Source organism: Halichoeres trimaculatus, unplaced genomic scaffold (genome assembly GCF_033239565.1).
Source record: "Halichoeres trimaculatus isolate MK-OKI-2021-1 unplaced genomic scaffold, fHalTri1.1 fHalTri1_scaffold_16, whole genome shotgun sequence".
NCBI lineage: Eukaryota > Metazoa > Chordata > Actinopteri > Labriformes > Labridae > Halichoeres > Halichoeres trimaculatus.
Window position 1 is genome coordinate 20,575,371 of NW_027437194.1, and position 23,463 is coordinate 20,598,833.

The 23,463-nt window shown below is 40.8% G+C and overlaps 3 protein-coding genes across 3 annotated transcripts in view; 1 reads left to right on the forward strand and 2 right to left on the reverse strand.

The window, feature by feature from the left end:
• Window positions 1-14,953, reverse strand: part of LOC141805269 (regulator of G-protein signaling 3-like) — an 86,321-nt gene extending 71,368 nt beyond the window's left edge. The window contains exons 1-3 of the mRNA XM_074690214.1: window positions 14,886-14,953; window positions 14,623-14,719; window positions 8,159-8,286 (exon numbers count right to left, since the gene is read on the reverse strand). Of these exons, the coding sequence (XP_074546315.1) occupies window positions 8,159-8,237 (79 nt within the window). The 5' untranslated portion in view covers window positions 8,238-8,286; window positions 14,623-14,719; window positions 14,886-14,953. The remainder of the gene's footprint in view (window positions 1-8,158; window positions 8,287-14,622; window positions 14,720-14,885) is intronic.
• Window positions 14,954-15,482: 529 nt separating this feature from the next.
• On the forward strand, window positions 15,483-19,475 carry rabepk (Rab9 effector protein with kelch motifs). The gene is made up of 7 exons (XM_074690215.1): window positions 15,483-16,158; window positions 16,239-16,393; window positions 16,792-16,947; window positions 17,190-17,354; window positions 18,609-18,758; window positions 18,898-19,047; window positions 19,149-19,475. The coding sequence occupies exons 1-7, from the start codon at window positions 16,016-16,018 to the stop codon at window positions 19,373-19,375; spliced, it is 1,146 nt and encodes a 381-aa protein (XP_074546316.1). The 5' UTR covers window positions 15,483-16,015; the 3' UTR covers window positions 19,376-19,475.
• Window positions 19,476-19,584: 109 nt separating this feature from the next.
• hspa5 (heat shock protein 5) lies at window positions 19,585-23,316 on the reverse strand. Its single transcript, XM_074690206.1, has 9 exons — window positions 23,160-23,316; window positions 22,474-22,633; window positions 22,151-22,382; window positions 21,911-22,048; window positions 21,709-21,821; window positions 21,220-21,610; window positions 20,896-21,133; window positions 20,639-20,806; window positions 19,585-20,533 (listed from the first exon to the last, which is right to left on the reverse strand). Exons 2-9 carry the CDS (start codon window positions 22,596-22,598, stop codon window positions 19,965-19,967), a joined length of 1,974 nt encoding a protein of 657 aa, XP_074546307.1. The 5' UTR covers window positions 22,599-22,633; window positions 23,160-23,316; the 3' UTR covers window positions 19,585-19,964.
• Window positions 23,317-23,463: the final 147 nt, after the last annotated feature.

The window sequence follows — 23,463 nt, forward strand, 5'->3', positions numbered from 1 at the left end:
TGAACTTTCCCCTCCAACCAACAAAATCCACTCAGTTTACCCCTAACTCCAAGTGAATGTTTGCACCAATTCAGAGAAGTGACCTCGAGGTGTTTTAAAGCTGTTGTGTTTTCAAGAAATAGACAGACAGATGGACAAAACCCCAGAAAAACAAAGTCTCCTGAGCAACAAGTGTCGCTGAGGCTTCATACAAAGCTTCAGATGGAGGATACGATCAGATTATTTTTAGATATCAGTGCTTTCTTGGAAAAAAATGGTAAATTTCTTTACATTTATTGCACATTTACTAGTCCAGGTAAGGTGAGGTCAAAGGAAAACCAGTCTACAGCATTTCAATTTTTACAGACCCAAAGGGATATATTCAGAGTCTTTAATTAAAATATCACAACATAATAGAAAGTATGAAGTGAAACTTTTTATGGAAGCTGTAAAAAATAATGAGCCCATTCAACAATAAAAGTATTCATAACTGGAATACAAGGTTGTAAAAAAGGCACATAACTAGGTAGGAAACGACAGGAGGATAAAATGTTTATGCTTTGACTGTCAAGAAGAAAAATAATCAGTTTCTGGAGTTTGGTTTCAAGTCACATGACTTCATCAAGCAACTGATCAGCTCCCATACCCACACTGTTACACTGTGATTTAACAGGAAGTCTTACAACAGACACAAGTACATAAAAAGCAAATTAAATTTGAGATTAAAAAAATGATTATCATTTTGTTTGTGGCCGCAGATGAGGCTGTCTGCGCTTAAGTTTATTTGTTTGACATCATATCTCCTACATCTGCAGCGAAATAGAGAGGCCTGCAGTCAAGGCAGCAGAACCAAGCAGAAACCTCTGGTCTAGAAATATAAAGGAGGTGCTAGGAACTGCAGTTTTACAAAAGTCTTCTTATGGTTGGCTGCAGAGACACTGGAAACCACAAACACCAAATCAAGGCACAAAAAGTTTAGTGTCCGTGACCGACAATGAACCATACAAAGTGATGATCAACTCCAAATACAAAGATTACGAAAAAGAGACGAAAAAAATTACAAGAAACGGACAAAGACGAGAGAGCTGCTGCAACAGGCAGCTACTTGGGTAGCGCCTAGCAACGGAAAAGAAAATAAATGAAAAAATAAATAAATAAATAAATAAAATATGGCTGTGTCGACTACGGGTGTAATGGTGCGGCCACACCAAACGCAAATTTGCGGCGCGATTACATACAAAGTCAATGCAAAGACGCGTTTAGCCGCCGATTCGCCTCTGGCGGCGCGTTTTGCACGTTTGGCGCGGCGCGTTTGGAGCGTTCACACGTTTTGGCGTTAGACGCGAATTCGCTCGAGTTCAAAATATTCCCCCACGACGTCATTGTTTTGACAACGTTGGGGGGCAACTGCCGCCTGCTCCGGCTCCAACTCCGCCGGAGGATGGAGGAGAAAACAATCTATGTGGTGTGTCATCATCCAGAGTTATACGATACGACGTGTGTTCTCTACAGAGACCGGAAAAACAGGAGCAGGCTTGGTTGAAAGTCTCTGAGGAGACAGGTTTTGAGTGTAAGTTCTGAAAACATTCGTTCCCAGCTGGATTTGCCTGCTCGGGCTATCACTGAGTCCGACTGTGTTTTCCTCAGCGAAGTTTTGAGCCTGATAAAGAGTAGGAAAGAGTGGGGCAGGGGCAGAGCCAGGGAAAAGATGGAAGTTTGCTCCTCTCTTTACTCCACCCCTTCATAATCCCCAGGGAGACCTCCGGGAACATGGGTCGGGGGTTCGGGTGGTCGGGGGTACGGGGGGTCGGAGGTTCGGGGGATCGGGGATGAGATCGCAGGGAACAGCCAGGCAGGGCCGGTGGATTACCAGGGAGAGGCAGCAGGCATTGATTGTGATCTCCAAAGCTTTCACACGCTCTCCTGTCATGCTTTGGAAACCACAGCTCATTGTTTTTCAGCTGCTCTTTTGGACTTTCGGTCTTTAAATGAACAAGCTCTCTACTCCGCATGCGCAGTACCGCGCTAACGCGCGTTCGCCCCTCAGCTTGTCAAAAAAGTCCAGCGGCGAGACTCGGGCGTTCACGCGGCGCGTGACAGGCCATTCGCACGAGTAAATTTGCGTGTTCGCATTTGGTGTGGCCGCGGCATTAGAACTCTACACCAGAAACAAATGGGTGACATCACAGAGACTATGCCCATACATTATGCAGTCTATAAAATGAAGGTTTTAGAAGTTGAGCGTGCACTACAACTACAGGACTACAACGAATATGTCTCCTATCCAGCTCTATACCGTGTCGACTGCATATTCTTTCATCCATCAGTGCACACCAGCACCATGCAGGACACCACACAGCTGGAGTCGCAACACTGAGGAGTTCTCACGCATCCTACTCCATTGGTGAGCCTGTCTTTATTCATGTTGAGCTGTAAAATCTCAGACTTGTTGATGATAATTAACTTAGCTGGTTGGGAGAAAATTTGACAACCTATGTGCACAAATTGTTTTGTGCTCAAAATTACTCTCACCACTGTTACTGTCATTATCCTTGTTTAGTCACCTAAGGGAAAACATCAAACATTTCCTGCTTGCTCGGTTTTATATAAAAGTTAACTCCTATTTTTGTTTTTATTTTTACAATGACAGATGAACTATTGGATTTGACTTTGGAAGGCATTGTGTGACCCCTTATTAGTCTCACACGACCACCCAAGGGGTCCCAACCCCCATTTTGGGAACTACTGACATTGCTGATAACACGGCAATTTAAGAGCTCAAACCTTTTCTAAGGGAGATGTAAATCAAACAAATTTACGGCATCCTTGGAGCTATTACATTGACTTTTGAACAACTCTTACATCCTTTCAAAATAAAAGCACAGTCAAAACAGAAAATAAAGTAACATCACTTGTGATAGCAAATATTTTTTGCACCACTTCTTCTTAAACTTAAAAACAAAATTCACTGGCCCTAAGTCTTTACTAACAACTATAATTTGACAGCACTTTAGGACGAAGCTTTGAAAATGTTGCAGCCTCTTTTTCCATGCAAAAATGTCAAGAAATGAACTTCAGCTATTAGTCAGATGTCAAAGATGAACTTTAACATTTTATTTATTTATCTATTTATTTTGGATTTTCCAAACATAGCAGCAGCATTCACTTTGCCGCTCTCCGTCACATAACAAAATGTTTGAAAAGCTGTCCTACTTTGTTATTGTAACAGCAGCCCTGTCACGATGCCGTCACTCAGAATGATGCCAGGCTGCCACGTACCTCTGAGGCTTTAGTCCTGATTCAAAGCGGATAACAACCCAGGGCCATAACTAAAGAAAAGGACACCAAGGTTATGCCGACTACTTTCACAAGGCTTGTTTTTACCACTTGAAAAATACACAAAATTTTCAGTAACAACCCGAGAATGGAACCCCAAAATACATCAGTGAGAAAAAAAGGACAAGAGGGCCAAAGTGTGGTGAGGTCTACTATGTTTCTTCCTTTTCCTCCTCCTCTTCCTCTCCCTCTTTTTCAAAAGGCTTTACAGCTTATTTGTCACATTTACATTTGAAAACCCCATGTCTCCACAGCATGATAAAAGGCAGGCCAGAGGACAGTGTCGCTCTTTATGTGACAGCTAAAGTAGCCATTATCGGCAGAAAGGAGACTGAAGTTAATCAGTGTTCTGTAACGGCAAGTTTTGGGAAGTTGGGAAACTGCTGTGCATATAGGATTCAAAGTTCTCATCTGGGACAACGGCCAATTCATTCTATTTGACTCAAACGGAGGCAGAAGAGACGGTTTGATGAGCACCACACAAGGTGCGTTTCTTTTAATGAGCTGGCTTGTTATATAACCCTCTGAACGTTATTTTCTTTCACATTGGCTGCAAAAACCAGTGACTCCAAGCTCCAATATGAAGAGTAGATTAAATTTATCGTGCCCATTATATCCACAAAGGGAGACATCTTTACATTAAAGGACAATATGCCTAACAGGCAGAACAGGCAGAGCAGAATTATGCGATGGCCTCAAAGAGGAAGGCTCTGGAAAAATTTAGACTACACATTTCAAATTTCTAAAAAGCCCTGGTCTGTGTTTAATATTTAATCATCGGAAATGCTTGGTGCACTTTAATCATGATGACAAGAACCTTCCATCAATTACACACAATCGATGGTAGAGCTGTCCATCCCGAGGAGGAAGCCAGAGATAAATGATCCATGGACGTAACGGTGGATACGAAAAGGTCAATACCTAATCTTGGAGAAAACTTCTACACAGAGTTACTGAAGTATGAATTAATGAAGGTTCAACAGGAAGGTAGGATGGTCTGAGAACTTGTTAATGAGACACTAAGAAACAGGAGTGATCACTCAGAGCTAGAAGAACTAGCAGGGACTCCTTTCACCCATAAATAAAAAGACACATACCTGGTGACAGGAATAACCCCCGTTAAAAAAAAAAAAAACTACTGTGTCTGTTTGTTTGTTGAAGCAAATGTTTTTTTTTTTTTGCAAAGATCTACAATAAGTAGATTTTTGTACTGGGACACAAAATAATTATCATTTATTGGTGCAATTATTGCTTCATGTCAGCTTCTGGCATGTGAAATATGTCTTATCTATTAACTAGTTTCTGTATATATTTCTGACCTTTATCATCTGTTTTTATCTGTTATTAGTCAGCAAATATCTTATTTGTATGATTGATACTATACAAATACATTTTTTGTAATAAGTAGTTCCATACACATTTTTCTTAGAATACACTTTTCATATTGTTTAATTCCATACACTCTCATTGTAATGTCTCCAATATACACTTTGCTACAGTAACACTGTAAATGTTCACAAATTTTCATATAAAACACAAAATGTGTTTTGCGACATCTGGCCTTATTCAGCCTGTGATTTAAAGCTAATGCGGCAAGTTCAAAACTTCAGTCCATCAAGCCCAACATCTGGAAATCTCCCACTTGAACATGAACGTTGCAATAATCATCACTGTAAATGCAACAATAATATTTATATGCAATAATAACAATAATTACCTAGCTCGTGCATACTGCTAATTATTTCTTTTGTCACAACTGGTACAAATGGTCCGCTTTCATTGCTAATTGATACATGCACACAGGCCCTGATCAAGGAAAAGTCCACATAGAAGACCCAGTGACTTACTCTAGCTTGTCTTTAATGTCATTTTGCTTTTCCCAAACTGTGATTCAAAGCTGATGATGGAGCTGAACCCCTTAGCCTATCAAACCTTGTGTGGAGAAATCTCCCACCCGAGTATGACATTTCTTAATTGCAAATTCTGCCAAGAAAGATAATCACAAACACAGTGGTTGTATGAATTCGATAATATGTACACGTTACTAATACCAGGTTGGACCCCTTTGCCTTTAGTCTACCTTATTCTTTGTAGAATAAATTCAACAAGGTGCTGAACACTCCTCCTCTGAGATTTTGCTCCATATTAGCATGATCACACCACGCAATTACTGCAGATTTGTCAGCTGGGCTGCCACTGGAGTACAGTGAACTCATTGTGATGCTAGAGATGATTCAAGCTTTGTGACGTGTTATGCTGCTGAAACTAGGCATCAGAGGATGGGTACACTGTGGTCATAATGAGATCAACATGGTCAGAAACGATACTTGGGTAGACAATGCTCAACTGGTACTAAGGGTACTACTAAGTGGGCCAAGAAAATACGCCCCACACCATTACACCACCACCACCTGCCTGAACCGTTGATACAAGGCAGGATGGATGCAAAATTCAGAGCCCACCATCTGAATGTGGAGTAGAAATCATCAAAAAATGAATGTTTTACAATCTTCTATTCAGTTTTGGTGAGCCCATGTGAATTGTAGTATTGGTTTCCTACTCTTAGCTGGCAGAAGTGGCACCCAGTGTGGTTTCCTGTTGCTGGAGCCTGTTTGCTTCAAAAGGTTGGACATGTTGTGCATTCAGAGATGGTTTTCTGAAGATCATGGTCTTCATAGACAGGTTGTAACGGGAGGTTGTTAGAGTTAGGGTTGCCTTTCTATCATCTTGAACCAGTCTGGTCATCCTTCTCTGACCTCTGGCATTGTAGAAGGTTTTGTTACATATGTTTTCAAATTTTTATATGATTTCGAGGACTCTGCCACTACATGATTCAACAAAGCATTTTGGCCCAAAGAACTGAGACTCACTGAATGATTTCTCTTTTTGAGATCAGTCTCTAGAGATGGTCTGATCAGCCTATCTGGAGCCAGTCACTCAAATCCCATAAATTCCCCATCCTGATGCTCAGTTTGAACTTCATAGGGTTGTCTTCACCATTTCTACATGCCTGAATGCACTGAGTTGCTCCCATGTGATTGGCTGATTAGATATTTGGTTAACGAGCAGCTGAACAGGTGTTCTCAATAAAGTAGCAGTGAGTGTATACAGTGTATAAAAACCCTGACAAGGCTTCAGTATTTATCTGTTAGACTGACAGATGCTCTTGTTTCCTTCAGTGTTTCTTTCAGCGTTTCTCTCTCCTCTCTTCTCTCCTTTTCCTTCCTACATCTGTGCCTGTCCTCGCAGATGTCTTGCCTCCTTCTGTCTCTGCCCGACTTAGGCATTGCCTCAGTCCAAGTCAGCACTGCAGTATTCAGCTCTACAGCACGAGTGTGACAATCAAACTGGAGACAAAAAACCAAACAGGCAAGAAACCACTTAGGTCAGTAGTTACTGACAAACACAGTGGCCCACTTTCAGTTACTTACTTGTACTTGTATTGTTCGCATGTGTGTGTAAAATTCTTTCAATTATTTATGTTTGTGTGTGTGTGTCGGCATGTTGGTATGATGTGGAGAACTGCAGGAAAGGTTGGTAGAAAGGAAGAGTATACTGTAGATATTTTGAGGTACCAGAGGGGGAATGAAAACATCAGGACCCAGTTGGTGGCTTTAGTTCAGTCTCGGGCAGTGAAAATCTTCCCCTGAGGGTGACGGAAAAAATTCAGCTGTTTGGAAGAAGTCGAGCTCAGGGCAAAGTCTGACCCACTTCTGAAAGGGCATACTGTCACACTGAAGTCAGCAAGTGCTCAAGTGGGATGATCTCCCAAAACATAAGAGACAGATAAAAAATGTTTAATTAATTTAGATGTTATGGCTGATGTGTAGCTGAAATTGCTGGAAACGCTGAGGGCCAAAAGAGATATGCCATGAGACTGTGGCACCAACCTGAGGGGGGAGAAGACTGTCCAGGCCAATCACTGACCTTATCTCAAAAAGTTTTTTTTCTGTCATGAGAATAAGATCAGGGGGCCAATCCCCAAAAACGGCACCATAACCTTCTAATTAACTTCTGTCGTTGGTTTGTTTTGAAGTGATGGGAGATACTGGGCATTTACAGGGACTTGTGTATCCCCATCTCCTGCATTTTTTTAGCCTGTGTTTGTGTTATTGTATATTTACACACTAAAACTAGGAGTAGCTCGTATTCTAGCTCTGAGGACCAAATTTTTCCAGCTGAGCAACTCATAATGAAAACAGGATACTGTGGCGTGTTTTTTTTTTTCTATGATGTCATTTTATGTATTATTAGCTGTTTGGCATTGGCATAGAAGATTCAGCACATTTATTTAAGGTCTAACCCACAAAGTTAGCACAGCAGCTCTTCCTGACACACTCACGTAGGCATCTCAGCCGCTTCCTATCTGCAACCGCACCCCTGTATCATCATATCTATTTTCATGTGTGTGGACATGTAAATACTGGATAATGGATGAGGCTTTAGTCTCATAGTAAACAGAAGCAGGGCCCACTCCTCCTCCTCCTGTCTTTATAAATGATTCAGGGTGTCACCTGATGAGGGGAGCAGCCTCATTACCAGACCAAAAGACTTGTTGCTACATCTGAGCCTGCTTGCTGCTGAGAGGAATACAGCTCTCATGTTTGACACGCTGTGGGATCAAGTGTCCAAGATGAAAGGTGTGCATATGCAATCTTTTATATTAAACTGGCACATTCCTGTACTGTATAATAATACAGAGAAACTTCAATTCTTTTTGGTTGGTGGATGCCGTTAAAGATGCACTACCCATCTAACCATTGCCGACAACAGTCTGAAACCAGCGGTCTGTGTTCCTCAACAAGGAGTGAGTCTAACAAAAAGTGAAAGGAATGAAGCTCACCATGGGTACTGAGGAGGAAGGACGATGTCTCGAGGGAGCTGGCATGTGGTTTCCGCAGGAACACTCTGACACAGGTCATGTTGGAGAGAGCATGCTAGCTGCCACAGCAGACGAGATGGATTCAGGCACTGTGGGGAGGAGAAGAAATTTGATGCTTGTTTGTGGGTGTGTGTGTGTCTATGTGTGTGTGTGCACACTGCGACAGGTAGAAAGTGGGTGAATTTTTTTCTTCAAAAATTGCTCTTCAAGCCTGAGACAGCAGGGTGATACGTCCTGTTTGAAAGCCTGTAAGGTACAAAGACTTGAGCTTTTTGGTTTTCAAGCATCTTGTTAGACGTAGTCCTCAAGGTTCAATCAGTTCTCAGTTTTTAGCTGCAGGCAACAGACCGTTAAATATTTTTTCGCTGAACCTCAACTTACCTTGGGCAGTAAAAACACGCAAACATTTTATTTCAACAAATAAATCTTAGAAAAGTCATTTCCTGTAGGACTTGGCTCCTGCCCACAGCGCCAAAACTGCTAACAAATGCTTTTAGTTGATGCGGTCAAATCAAATCAAATCAAACTCTATTTATAAAACACTTTTCATACAAAAAGATGGAACACAAAGTGCTTTACAGTCCACTTAAAAACAATCACATGTGCCCTCCAACCCTGCCACCCTTTGCCCACACAACCACACAGCCCATAGTCAACAGTCACAAACAAACTCAGCCAAACACACACATACACACACCCTTGCACACACCTATACACATGAGGCTGAGTGTATAGGAGTGGAGGAAGCATTATTAGAGGAGCTGTCTGCACCAGGAGCAGAGTCGGCCACAGCCACAGGACACTGGCACAGAGCCCAAAGGAGAAATGTAGAAGACACCAACCTCCATCAAGAGCCAGTGTGACAGGCCCCTGCAACCACAGCCAACCACTGCTCCCGGTGCAGAGGGCTCCCCAGAGGAAACACCAGGGGTCCTAAAAATGATAAATTCAAAAGTCTCACCCACCAGAAGACTGTAAAGCATTCACTCTTCAATCATGTGGACAAGCTTTGTGGAAATGCAGATTTCCTTTAAAAGCTGCACTTGGCCCCTGCCGACAGCACCAGAATTACTACCAAACAGTGCTGACCATGACACTACTGTACAAGACTGGAAAACCAACATTTTCAACCTGAATTCTACCAATAGTCTGTGGAGTATTTGCCAAGAGAAAACTCGACCTGCCAGAAGAGTCTGATGGGCTCTTTGCCACACCACATTGATGCAGTAATTTGTGGTTAAGCAGTCCCAATCATGTCCTGAATGAAAATACTTTCAGAAGTTGAACATTTCTGTTTTTGATTGATCATAGAAAATATTCAAAGAACTTTAGAAACTGCATTTCAAAAACTTTAAGAATAATCATCAAAATGAAAACACTGCTAAGGTTTTCTCCAGCCCAGGTTTTACAATAATCTTGCCAAAAAAGCTTCTGAATAACACAGTTATACCAGAATTACTAGTTTTATCCTTGTCTTCAAATCCATTCAGCTGAAAAACAAAAAAATTACTGAATGCTGTCCAATCAGAGGAGAAGCCTGTTTTGCAGGGTTCATTTTAATGTTTTCATTCATTCTGCCTGTAGTTTCATGTAATGAAAAAGTTCCTCATAGGAGACGGCTTAGGAACTGACGTCAAACAATGTGATCACAGAAAAGATTGCTTTCTGTTATAATACAGCAGTTTCCTGTTTTTCTATGGGCAGTATCACTCTGAGCCAGTCACAGACAATGTGGGCTCTATTGTCTGCTCTGTTTACAAGTGTACTCAAAGGCTTTCAGATGAGTTTAGAATTATTATGACAAATGTACAAAGACAAGAGTATGAAATAGATGTGAAGACCAAAGACGACTCATTTATTATTATTATTCATAATTTGAGATGCAACATTTTTAAATAGACATAAAAGACACTTTGATCAGTCTGTTAAAAAGGAAGGCAGGAGGTTTAAAAAAGTATCCAGAGCCTGATGTCCATTAAAATCCACAGGGAGCAAGTGACAGGCTTAATCTGCATGCCAGAAGAGCAAACAACAACAAAGATTAAAGACATAAAACGTGCATTTGAAGCAAAGATTAACTTATCAGTGACTTTGTGTACAATCAGTGGGGCTAAGCCAATGTTTTGGTTTCGTGGCAATAATCCAGATTACTTTTCAGCATGACTTAACGCACCTCTGGGTTAAATGTGACACAACACTGATAACTGCAGCACATTGTTTTGACATCTTGCCCAGTGGCGGTGTACCAGTAACCCACAGATGAACTTCATGGCTAAGCCTGATTACCAAACTGCCCGCCCACCAAGCAGGCGCTCCAATCAAGCTTTAATGAAGAGAGATGGCAAAAATATTCGACGATAGCATGGCAACTTTTCTGGGCTGTCAAAAAATATATCCCCAATTATCTTCTTCCTTTCCTCGGGACTTTAAAAAGTCATAATTATTTTTCTTTTTCCTCTCATTCTGACCCTCCACAAAAAGCCCCCTGATTCATTTTAGCTTATCAGAGACAGCGAGAGAAAAACAAAGGAGTTCTCTGAAACTCATACACAGCTTCCCTAAAGGGGAAGCTGGGCAGATAACAGTGTGGTGGCACGGCACGGCACGGTCTATCTTTGACATGTTGAAGTCCAGTTATGTCCTTAAAGTAGAATACAGACTCTCAGGACAAAAAGGTTAAACAAATCAAACAGAGATCAAAAATCTATCTCATCAATACTTTGTGTCCGCAGCACAGAGAAATCTCGTGTTTTCAGTGGCACAGGTGAAAAGGAAAAAAGATTGCCTCCTAAGTGGGCACTTCAGCTTGCATTTTTGACACTTGGGAAGGCAGTCTGTCATGTTCTAACCACCAAAGGGGGCAGTTTGGTGTGGTTGGTCAACCTTGAGGGCACTTTAGCACCTTTTGGCTCCAAACAGGGCACTTTGGCACATGTTTTTCAACAATTACCATTCTGCGCATTTCTTACTCATAACATCTTTTTTAAGTTAAATTTCCCATTAACTAAGTTGTGAGCAAGTTGTTTGAATTTGCACAGACTGGAATCAAAGCTCACAACAGTCTGCACCTTGCTCTGTGCTTTCTCTCCATTAAATTTCTCTAAACATCAACAACATGAGTAAGTGAAAAAATCACACACACACACATATTGATATTAATGCATTGTTATAACTGGCACTAAATTGTATTTGAAGACTAAAGATACAAAAAGTGTTCTTTAAGAAGTAAGTTTTATGGGTCTATGGGTACATCAGGAGCAGATTATGAGTAGGATTTTCCTACTTTGGTGAAATGTTTTAGTTAAGGTTGTATGAAGTATATAGTGGCCATATTCTACACGAGGAGGGAACCTTGTTTGTGTGGTGAAAATATTGTTTATTGGACACTTTTAGAGCTTCATGTGAAAAAAAATGAGCTGGACATCAACAGGTATGTACAACTTGCATTTTCACTCATCAGTAATTCACAGTGTACCAACTAACTCTCCAGGTGCAGCGCCTCAGAGGCTTAAAATGTTGTTTTGGCCTCAACGGGTTCAGTAGAGTTTTTGTTTGGCTCAGTTCTCAGTTTTCAGGTCTCATTAATTGCATTAAGAGAATCTAACCCAATCCATATAATGTATCATCTGTTTCAGGAATGTAACAAATGTGAGGTTTGATTTTCTTTCTTCTGGTAAAAAGGTGTTTAAACACAAACTGTAAATAGAAATCTTTAACACTGAGCGGGCTTCTGGGTACAAGCCATAAGAAGTGTTTGACATACAGAGGATATTCCTGTGTTCCATGTAGCTTCAGGTATGATAAGAAAGTCCGACGCCAAGACATACACAGTATGTGCGAGGTAGAAAAGTGTGAGGAAGGGGCAACATCATGTGGAGGAAGTAAAGGCAAAGGAGACTTAATTAAGATTGCAGAGATAAGGAGACAGAAGGGGGACATGCTCTTCCAAGAGATGTATTTTTCAATTTCTGAAAGAAGAATGGGACATGACAGTGCAGTTTTAACTGAGGGTTAAATGTGGAGGGAGAAGAGGGAGGGCGAAGTGCAGAAAGAGATTCTTAAATTGCCACGGGGGACAGAGGAGTACTTAAGACTGGAGTGTATAGCAGCCTGATGAATTGAGTGAGCGGCACACATTAAATGTCTAATACAGACAAATCAGTTCACAAAAACAGGCATGAGAGGCAGCGAGGGTCTCAATCTATCTAATCTGACTGCTGCATGCTGCTAGATATTTTTATTTCTACGCGCTGTACCTTTAAAGGAATTCAGTGTGCAGACAGCTGAACAAGGCTGCAATGCTGCATTATGAGTACTTTCACCTTTTGACACTGTTACTTACACTCTGCTGATTATTCTACCACATTATCATTAGGAACATTTTGATGCAGGACTTAAACTATTATAGAGTATACATTTTAATGTGTTAATACTGCTAAAGAGTTATGTACTCTGAAATCGTCCCCCAACCCTGACACCACAAATTAGCAGACTGAATTCATCTCACGGTCACGTCTCACTGAGGCAGAATTACCTCGTACAAATTTACATGAAAGAAAATAAAAGCTGTAAACAACAGATGAGAAAACTGACAATTCAGGAGCCAAAATGTAACAGCACTTCTCTCCTGATGTGAGGGGCGAATATTAATCACAACAACACAGAAGTCTAATTTGATTTCTGACAGTTGTTGAAGAGGATCTGAGAGAAGGGCTTCTCTTTTTAAACCAGGGTTTGTTTGTACCAACCGCAAAATGTGCCACAGTACAAAAGAGCAAGTGGTTTAAAGGTATCAACACTCTTGAAAGAACAAATTACCTTGCTCCCATTCTGATGCTGCCAAAAGCAGCTCCTTAAGAAATGATTTGCCCTGAGTGAAAGAAAGAAGGCAGGCTGAATACCTGTACTCATCTTCAGAAGAAAATCACACTAAGATTTGTTTCTGAGTTTTAACTACTTTTTAAAAATCTCACACATGATTTTACCTAATCATAAATTCATTTGTAGCTCCTTTATCTTTGATATATTAATGGGTGTGATAGCGTCTACAGTCGACTGGACTGGTGCAGATTTTCTTCTCTCAGCTCCTCCTACACTGCTGACAGCGCAGGAAGCCTATGTGATTTTGTCGATGTATATTCCAATTACAGATTACATCTTCATCCTGTATAATGGTCCATTTAGAATATCTGATTCTGGGTACATTATGGCACTCAGTGGTGCTGTCGTCTCCGGCCTCTGTAGTTCCTCCATTCTTTATTTTAAGAAATTACATTAAGAGGAAATACATGTATTCTTTTACACAATACACCCTTTTTTATGCTAACAAAAAGGGAGTTTCACACACTAATGTATTTTTTTTCCAATGACATGTCTTTGTTATACATGTCAAGTGTATTACTTCATTGTTCAGTCATAAATTAAATAAAATTCTGACTCTTAATATACTGTGTATGTGTAGTGGGAAATAATACTTTTAAAATAGTCAATTGAAAGAAATGAAGGCAGCACCACAGAGCTCCTTTTGATGGAAAACACAATGGTGCAACCTACTGGACATTTCAAGCAGTGCAACTTTATGTATGAATTTCAAACTTGTAGTTAATGCTTTGCACTTAAAGAAGTATGCTATGGAACCATATATAGGATAATATTCAAATGAGAATGTTAACGTGAAAATGAAAATGCAATCAAGGCAATACATTTTTATTTCTAGAATATAGCCATAATATTTGAGTCGAACTGAATTTACATTTCAATTATTGAAATATCACTTTCATTTTTATCTTGAAGACTGCACATTAAGTGACAGAAACCAAATTAAAATAAAAAGGGTGTTTACGTTGTAATTTCCAATAAATGGCCTGCTACTTACTGGACAGAATTCAAATTAAAATGCAAACGTGAAAATGAAAATGCCATAAGGAAATTACATTTTCTTAATCAACTTATAATTCAAATGAAAAGTAAAAGACCATTTTCATTTGCATTTTCATTATCAAACCCGCCCTCAGTCCACCATGAACAGAAAATGGTAACGTGGAGTCCTTAGTTTTACCTCATCTTCAACAGCAAACAAAACTCTAAACCCCTATCTGACCTTATGTGTCAAACAGCTCGGTTTGTATTACTATCACAGTAAGGAAACATGTACATCTCAAACTAGAATTCTATACTTATTTCGAAGCAATTGTTCCAAAACCTAGCTAGTCTGAAAAATACAGCTGAATTTTGAAGAAAATTTCAAGAAAACCAATAATATTTGACTAGTTTCGAACCAAAGCATGTTATTTCATGGACGGTAAAAAATATTTCGTAAACCTATCCAATTTATACTCAACCAAACCAATATGGAACTTATTTTCTCTTTCTACTCGAGGAAATAAAAGTGCAAGGATATACTGTAACTAAATCAAAGAACTTACGTCTCTTTGTCTTTCTGCCGCCATTGATGTGCGAATTTCAGGGAACTCGGGAAAGACTTGAATACGACAAAATTCACACGGATAACTTGATTTAATTCTGAAACAGAAGGAACATATGTTGAAATAAGTAGAAAAGCATATTCATTTGTCAAATATTGAACTTATTAAACTTCAATTTTTCATCAAAACGGGCGGAATTTAGTTTGAATTGTGACGCAGTTTCTTAAGGTCAAAAAAAAAAGTCTGAACTTGGCTTTACTCACAGCGTAGGCATTCATTTGTTTCTCTAAATAAGAGACAGAAGCTTTTGTTTAGTTTGTTTGGTTTTTTTTTTTTTTTTTTTTTTTTAACGAAAAATAAAGACGTCTTAAATGGTATGTTACTCCAACCGCTCTGGACTCAATGATAGATGCTAATCACGGAGTTTGATTTTTCACCTGGGATGGCTGTCGCCTGGGTTGCCAGATCTGACTGACACTTTTCGGTCCAACACCGTCCAACACCTATGTCCAACACAAAGAAAACCTGTCAGCCTCAATAAATACCCACCAAACGTGTGTCAAAACTGTAAACTATTACATGTCTAATAAAGAACGTGTCTTGAACACACAGTTGCACTTTTTTTTTTTTGAATGAACCAAAAATCCACAATTTATCATAGATAGATAGATTTTCTGATCAATTTTCTGTGTGAGACAACAATTTTGTTAATATTGCCCCCGAATTCTTTCTAAAAACCTGCAAAATGTTGTACTAATCAGTCCAAATCTTATAGCCCACCCAATGCTGTACTTTATAGCCTAAAAAATTTAAAAATTAGTCCAATCTGGCAACAAAGGGAATGACTGTCACATTAAGTAAACAGTGCGCACGCGCCAGAGAACTATAGCACGTTCGTAACCTGCACCTGTAAACCTAGAAAACGTAAAGATTCACTATTGTGTTGTTGCTGTTGTGAAATGCTTACACCGAGCATTGAGTGCTTGTAGTTAGCTTTTTTTAGTCTCAGTTGTGAGTACACATTTCAGTGGTGCAGCCGAATAACGCCTTACCACGGATCTGTCTGGCCCGTCTGCCTGTCTGTTTTATACAGTCTATGGTCTGGCCGCTCTTTCACCCGGAAGAAGAGGTTAGTGAGGAGGAAGCTCTTCATATGTTAAGAGTTAAAAAGTAGGAGATTGACAGCATAACGTTTTCCTCTCTAATTTACTGGTTTGTAAGATAAATTGAGCTTTATTTCACCAAAGTGAATTTCATAGCTCTTTACAGCTGCGTTTTACTCGGTGATCTTCACCTATCGCGTAAAAGAATTCATACAGAAAGTGCTTAATATTTGGATGCCTCGCCATTTGGCAAAATTAAACCGAATGGCTTCTATGGATGCCGTCTGCTGATGAAGGTGCTTTTATTATGGATCCCTGGTGAAGTAACACAACGTCAATACTGGCTGCAAGTCCCACCTGGTTTCATTTCTCTGACAGCCATGGAGTTTCTCCCTGTGCTCGAACCAATAGATAAACCAAAAGAAGGAATTTGGTAAGGAAATTCAATCTACATAGTTACATTTAGATCTGAAGATCAAGTTTTCACTTATCTGAACAATTTTTGGTCTTTAGGTATTCGCTGATACCCAGAGGGAGTGCCCCTGGTGTTAGTGTGGGTCACACCTGCACATTTATCCCACCTGCAGATGAAGGAAAAGGAAGGATCCTTATTGTTGGAGGGGCGAACCCAAGTGGAAGTTTCTCACATTCACATACCATAAATCTAGGTAAAGAAAAAAGAAAAAAAAGAAGCTGTCTTGGAATATGACAGCGCAAATAATATTAAAACATCAACCAAGAAGGCGCTGAGTCTGAAGGGGTGTGTGTGCTATGTGTCTTTGTGTGTGTGTGTAAACGCGTGTACTTCATCCCCACCCTGACTCAATAGTGTCTCTGCCGTCTGGTGATGACAAGGTCACAGCTGTTGCTGTGGAGATGACCTTAAAGAGTTCTGATCCAGTGACTAAGTTTACAGGAGTACATGGTGTATGAGGTTTCTGTGGTCTCTGTTCTCTGAGACATTACTATTTCTAGTAACTTTCTGGATCAGACAATTGCCTCTCAAAGCCAAGATGTGCACACCTTTAAAATCATCTACATCATGAAGCTTTCTTTGCTCCCCCAGATAATTATGAATGGGACATCCCAGAGTGGGAAGGTTTGGAGTCACGGTATGAACACTGCAGCTTTGTGCCCGACAGCTTCCCTCAGAGCTTGTGGGTGTTTGGAGGGGCACAACAGAGTGGCAATCGTAACTGTATCCAGCATTTGCTGCTAACAGGTAAATACTGATTCAAGGTAATCTGGTAATCTTATATGCATGAGTAGAACGGCACCCCGTTGATTTCATCAATTCACTCTGCTTCATCAGTAAAACATTTACTGATTGCTAGTCGGTATAAAAAAAAATATCTGGTCTAGTGTTTTGTTGCAGTGAAAACCTACACACCACTCCTCTGTGTTTGTACCTCTTTGTAACCAGTGTTAATGTCTAGTGACCTGACATTGATGTCTGTGTTTCAGAAAATGTGCCTCACTGGAGCAAAGTATCAGCTAACGGCAAACCCCCCAGTCCCAGAACATACCACACCAGCTCTGCTTGTCTGGGAGACAAACTGTATGTCTTTTCTGGTGGGGAGGCGGGAGCTGCACCTGTGTCTGACACCACACTTCATGTCTTTGACACAGGTTTGGCTTTTCATTTTCTTTTCAGCTGCACATATTCACCATCTACAAATCCCACAAGTGATTTTTTACATGTTTTAATTCAACAAATGTTTCAAACCAGGTGTTAAAGTGGTCCAATCAAGCAGCATAATTAAAGAAACTTTTGCTATCCATCTACAGTTGGTAATCTATGTAGGAAAGTGATTCGCTAATGAAAAATAAAATAACACACACAAATTTATGCCAAATAAATTGGAAGCAACAAGTTTGTTGACCCTATTTATGACAACATATGGAAAATAAATCATTGGAGGACTTTTTTTTTTTACTTTAGAATCATTCAAAGCAGGCCATGAAATAACAAACAGCCCAGAATGAAGGAAGTTTGACTGTTACATCTTAGTTATTAATTTTTAGAGGAATATTCTTAAGACAAACAACAAATCCTCTACTTTGAATTTAATGTAATCCTTCACTCTTCGGGGGGGAAGGTTTGGGTGAAGTGCCTGATAAAGTCAGATAAAAGTGACTTCATTTCCTCCCAGAGAACTTTCCTTTTTATTGCAAAACCAATAACAACAATGTGTTATTGTGTGGGTTGTGTCCCTTCCCCTGTGCATTGTGCAAATGAAAAAAAGAGTTAAAGCTATTTCAGTCATGGAGAAAATCTCTGCAAGACTATATCACAAAACACATTTTTTGACGTTTAGAAGCCCATTGTATCGAGTTAGTTTTCATTTGTGTTTTACTTTTAGTGATCTTGTGTAATGCACAGTATAACAGTATATTTTTAAACATGACTATTAGAATGACAAACATTTTCAATCTGCTGAAAATTGGGTTATACAGGGTTTGTAAAGATAAAAACGTGTAAGGGAAATGCACCTCCAGTTTGTGGGCCTTTGTGTGTTAACTGGAAAAAAAGATGAATAAAAAGTTGAAAAAGTTGAATTTTTATGTTACAGAGAGAACATTTGTTTCTCTAAACTTTGAAAAAAAGTCAAAATAAAAACAAAAAAACACTCCAATTTCTTAAAATATTGCAGCTCAGAGACCCTGTGTTTAACCATTATCTTGGTAATTGTCATGAGACTGAGTTACCATACATGTTACATGTTAAAATCTTTAATTTTTGTGTACTGGTTGGTCAGAGTGCAGTCAAATGCTTTGTAAAAGCATAAAGATAAAAAATAAAACAGATTTTCTGTACTTTACGGATGTATTCTACGCCAAAATGACATTAACACCCCCACCTCCACTCCTACCCCTCTCCAGTATCTTCTACCTGGTCCCAACCGGAAACACAGGGCAGACAGCCGTCACCCAGACATGGTCATGTAATTGTCGCTGTAGGTTCAAAGATCTACATCCATGGAGGCATGGCTGGGGACAAGTTTCATAGTGATATGTTCGCACTCAATTCAAGTAAGCCTAATTTCAGAATTTCTCACATTTATCTCAGCTTTTAATTTATGATAATGTAAAAGCATGTAAAGCCTTAGAACTTGAGTGTGTTATGTTTCTTGATTTATATTTTAAAAAAAATGTGTTATATATTTTAAAGGAAGCATGAAATGGGTGAAAGTGCAAGCCAAAGGAGACATCCCTCAAGGAGTAGCAGCTCACTCAGCTCTGGCACTGGGCGAGAATATCTACATTTTTGGGGGGATGACTGCAGATGGGGCCAGCAACTCCATGTACAGATTCAACACTGGTACTGCCCTAAAATCTGTCATTTTTACTTTAGCTTGTACATTATATCTTTGCAGTTTTCAAGCTTGTTTGACTTGAATCTGTGTCCCTCTTTTTTTGCAGACAAGAGCAGATGGATCCTTATGAAGTTTGAGGGCGATATACCACCCAACCGCCTGGACCACTCCATGTGTTTATTACCATGGCGTGTGCATGTGGAGGGGGATGGAGATGAGAAGAAAGATGGTAGCCAGGCAGCCTCAGAGATAATTCATTTGGCTTTTGTGTTTGGAGGGATGGACACCCAGGGTGTCATTCATAATGACTGTGTTGTCACAGTTATTACATAATGAAATTCATTGACAAAGTCGTAATAAACTGTGTACAAGATGTCTATTTTGTATCATTTATAATAAAACATACAATGGTGAGCTCTGTAGAAAAAGAAGTGTTTAAGAATGACTTAATCTAAAAATAAATGCAAAGACAAAGCATAAAGTGATATTTTATATCAAACATTTATTTCAATGTGATTCCAGAAGTACGACCAGATTCAATAAATAACTTTTAGCCTTGCCTGTGGTCATAATGAGCCCTTGACCCCACAGACTTCCAACACAATGGACCCATACACATCTGAACCCCGGAACCCCACCCACCCACGTTATCCTGCCCAACTACGTAACCCCATCAGGACTGCCTGAGAACAGCAGCAGAAAGCCTTGTATCCAGGCCGACAAATATCTCCGCCTTGTAGCGAAGGAACACCTCTCGCACACTGAAACTTATTGTTAAAGTCTTTCAGAAGATTCAGTTCGGTTGCTCGTTATCGCCACCCCTTCCCAACCATTCCTCTCACTATTTGAGTCCCATCAGTCTATTATGTACATCTAGGTGCCACTAACAGAGAGGTAAGGGGTGACAGATGAGTTGAAGAGCCTACAACTCATCCTTCTCCTCTTGCTCGCTTTCAGCGCCCTCTGGTGGTGGTCCTCCTGCACTGCCATAAAGCTTGCTGATAATGGGTTGCACCACCTCTTCAAGCTCCTTCTTCTTGGCCTGGAAGTCCTCCAGCTCGGCCTCCTGATGTGACTCCATCCACTCGATCTTCTCCTCCACAGCCTTCTCGATGGCTTCTTTGTCTTCATCCGACAGCTTGCCGCCAAGCTTTTCCTTGTCACCGATCTGGTTCTTCAGAGAGTAGGCATAGCTCTCCAGCTCATTGCGGGCGTCGATCCTTTCCTTCAGCTTCTTGTCCTCATCGGCGAAGCGCTCGGCGTCGTTTACCATGCGCTCAATGTCCTCTGGTGTCAGGCGGTTCTGGTCGTTTGTAATGGTGATCTTGTTCTTGTTGCCTGTGCCCTTGTCTTCAGCAGTGACACGCAGGATACCGTTGACGTCGATCTCAAAGGTGACTTCAATCTGTGGGACACCACGAGGGGCAGGTGGGATGCCAGTCAGGTCGAAATTGCCCAGCAGATGGTTGTCCTTAGTCAGGGGACGCTCACCTAAGGAAAAAATAAATAAATAAGCTTACTTTCTTTGCAAAAACAAATTCAAGATGTTTAAATTCTGATGTTCTACATTCACAATCTGACATGTCAAAGTCTTACCTTCATAAACCTTAATAGTGACAGTTGGCTGATTGTCTGAAGCTGTAGAGAAGATCTGAGACTTCTTTGTGGGCACAACAGTGTTCCTGGGGATCAGTTTGGTCATCACTCCTCCAACAGTCTCAATACCAAGGGTCAAGGGGCACACATCCAGAAGAACCACATCACCTAAAAGAGCAGAAGATGCCTAAGTAAGCAATAAAATAACAGCAGTTTTGGTGGAATAGCCAAAACAAAGAGTCACGACCATGACTTACCGGTGTCCTCCTCTCCAGAAAGCACTCCAGCCTGTACAGCAGCTCCGTAAGCCACAGCCTCATCAGGGTTGATTCCCCTTGAGGGCTCTTTGCCGTTGAAGAACTCCTTCACCAGCTGCTGGATTTTGGGGATACGGGTGGAGCCACCAACCAGGACAATCTCATCAATGTCAGACTTCTTCAGGTCAGAGTCTTCAAGCACTTTCTGAACGGGCTTCATGGTGGAACGGAACAGATCCTGAAACAATAAAGACACATTTTAGCGTTTTGTCAAGCATCAAGACGCTACAGCTTGTGCATTTACATACTTTAAATATGACTTACCATGTTGAGCTCCTCAAACTTGGCACGGGTCAGGGTCTCAGAGAAATCTTCTCCCTCAAAGAAGGACTCGATCTCAATGCGAGCCTGGTGCTGGGCAGACAGCCCCCTCTTTGCCTTCTCAACCTCACGTCGCAGCTTCTGCACAGCCCGGTTGTCTTTACGCACATCTTTGCCGGTCTTCTTCTTGTACAGCTTAATGAAGTGCTCCATGACACGCTGATCAAAGTCTTCACCTCCCAGATGGGTGTCACCGTTGGTGGCCACCACTTCAAACACGCCATTGTCGATGGTCAGGAGGGAGACATCGAAGGTACCACCACCCAGGTCGAACACAAGGATGTTCTTCTCACCGTCTTTCTTGTCCAGGCCGTAAGCAATGGCAGCGGCAGTTCTGGAATAATATAAGAGAAATATATGTTATACAAAGTGAAAAGAAGAATAAAATTATAAGAAGTCATCATGCAAAAACATTTCCTGCAAGACACTTACGGCTCATTGATGATTCTCATGACATTCAGGCCAGCAATAGTTCCAGCATCCTTGGTGGCCTGACGCTGGGCATCATTAAAATAAGCTGGCACAGTGACCACAGCATGTGTGACCTGAGGAAAATATGACAATATTAGATTAAATCTGCATTATCTAATAAGAAGTGGTACACCCTTTGATGATTATTTCATTATTTTTGTACCTTCTTGCCCAGATAAGCCTCAGCAGTCTCCTTCATCTTGGTCAGCACCATGGCTGAGATCTCTTCAGGGGCAAATGTCTTCATTGTACCACCACCGATGTTGACCTGAATATGGGGCTTGCTCTTCTTCTCAGTTACCTGAAGAGAAACACAAGTCAATATCACAAACAAAGAATTGCTGTCCAAAAGTAATTATACATTTTTACTCTATAACTGACTTTATTGAGCATACAAGCTTACCTTGAATGGAAGGTACTTGATGTCCTGCTGCACAGTGGAGTCTGCCCAAGTACGGCCAATCAATCTTTTGGCATCAAAGACGGTGTTCTCAGGGTTAGAGGTCAGCTGGTTCTTGGCGGCATCACCAATCAAACGCTCGCCATCACTGGTGAAGGCCACATATGATGGGGTGATGCGGTTACCCTGGTCGTTGGCGATGATCTCCACACGTCCATTCTTAAACACTCCAACACTGCAGGGGAATATTTCAGAAATGATTAATAACTGGCACCATGTCTCTGTGTTACATACTTATTACAGTAGCATGATCATCCTCTGCTTACCATGAGTAGGTGGTCCCCAGGTCGATGCCAACCACAGTCCCTACACTCTCCTTCTTATCGTCGTCAGAACTGCTCGACCCTCTCGCGGTGACGGCCACCAGCAATAGAACCCACAACAGCTTCATCTTTGCTTGCTTTAGATCAGACCTACAAAAAAAATCTGCAGAGGAAAAAAAGCACATACCATGAGAAAATGTTAACTCTAGCACCTGCAGTCCTGCTAATCAAGCTAAAGTTAGTGCTACAGCTGCTTGTCATGTCCTCAGGATTTAGCTACATTATGTAAGAGAGGCTTGGCCAAAGAAATAAGAAAATGTCAAATCTCCAAGTCTTGAAAGAACATGGGTAAACTGGGTGGAGCCTTACCGCCTCATTCAATGTGCAACCCTATTTTTTCTCATCCGCCGGTAGTTAGCTGAACCACGTTAGCGTGGATAGCAGACATGCAGGGTACCATAGCTTACCCCATAAACCCAACATATTGGCGTTTTTTGTGTAATAGGATATTACTATGTCATTCCATTGGCTTTTTGTGTTAAAAGCTGTCGTCAACTTAAATTGAATACATCATAAGCATAGCTAGCATAGCCGTAATGAAAATGTTTCAAAACTACGTCAAAGGAGGATAAAAATATCAGATTATTAACTAAAGGCAGTTTCATATTTAAATCAACATTTTCACATACCTTTCTCGTAGTCAGTAAATGAATGGCTTCGAATGGTACTGCCTTCTCTCTCTAAAACGTGTCTCTCGTGTCTTTCTTCTCTGTAATTTCCTCTGTGAAGTGATGTTGAATGAACTGTCCTCTCTCCATATATAAGCCGTCACTTCTTCCCAATCGTGGAGGCTCGCGATTGGTTAAACCGCTCTTCGTTGGAACGCGCTGATTGGTTCCTCCCTGCACGCTGGCCGACGCTGATTTGCACACATCCAGTCTCGACAACGTCACAGCGTTTGCCCACTGTGCCGCTGTTGATTGGCTGTCAGTG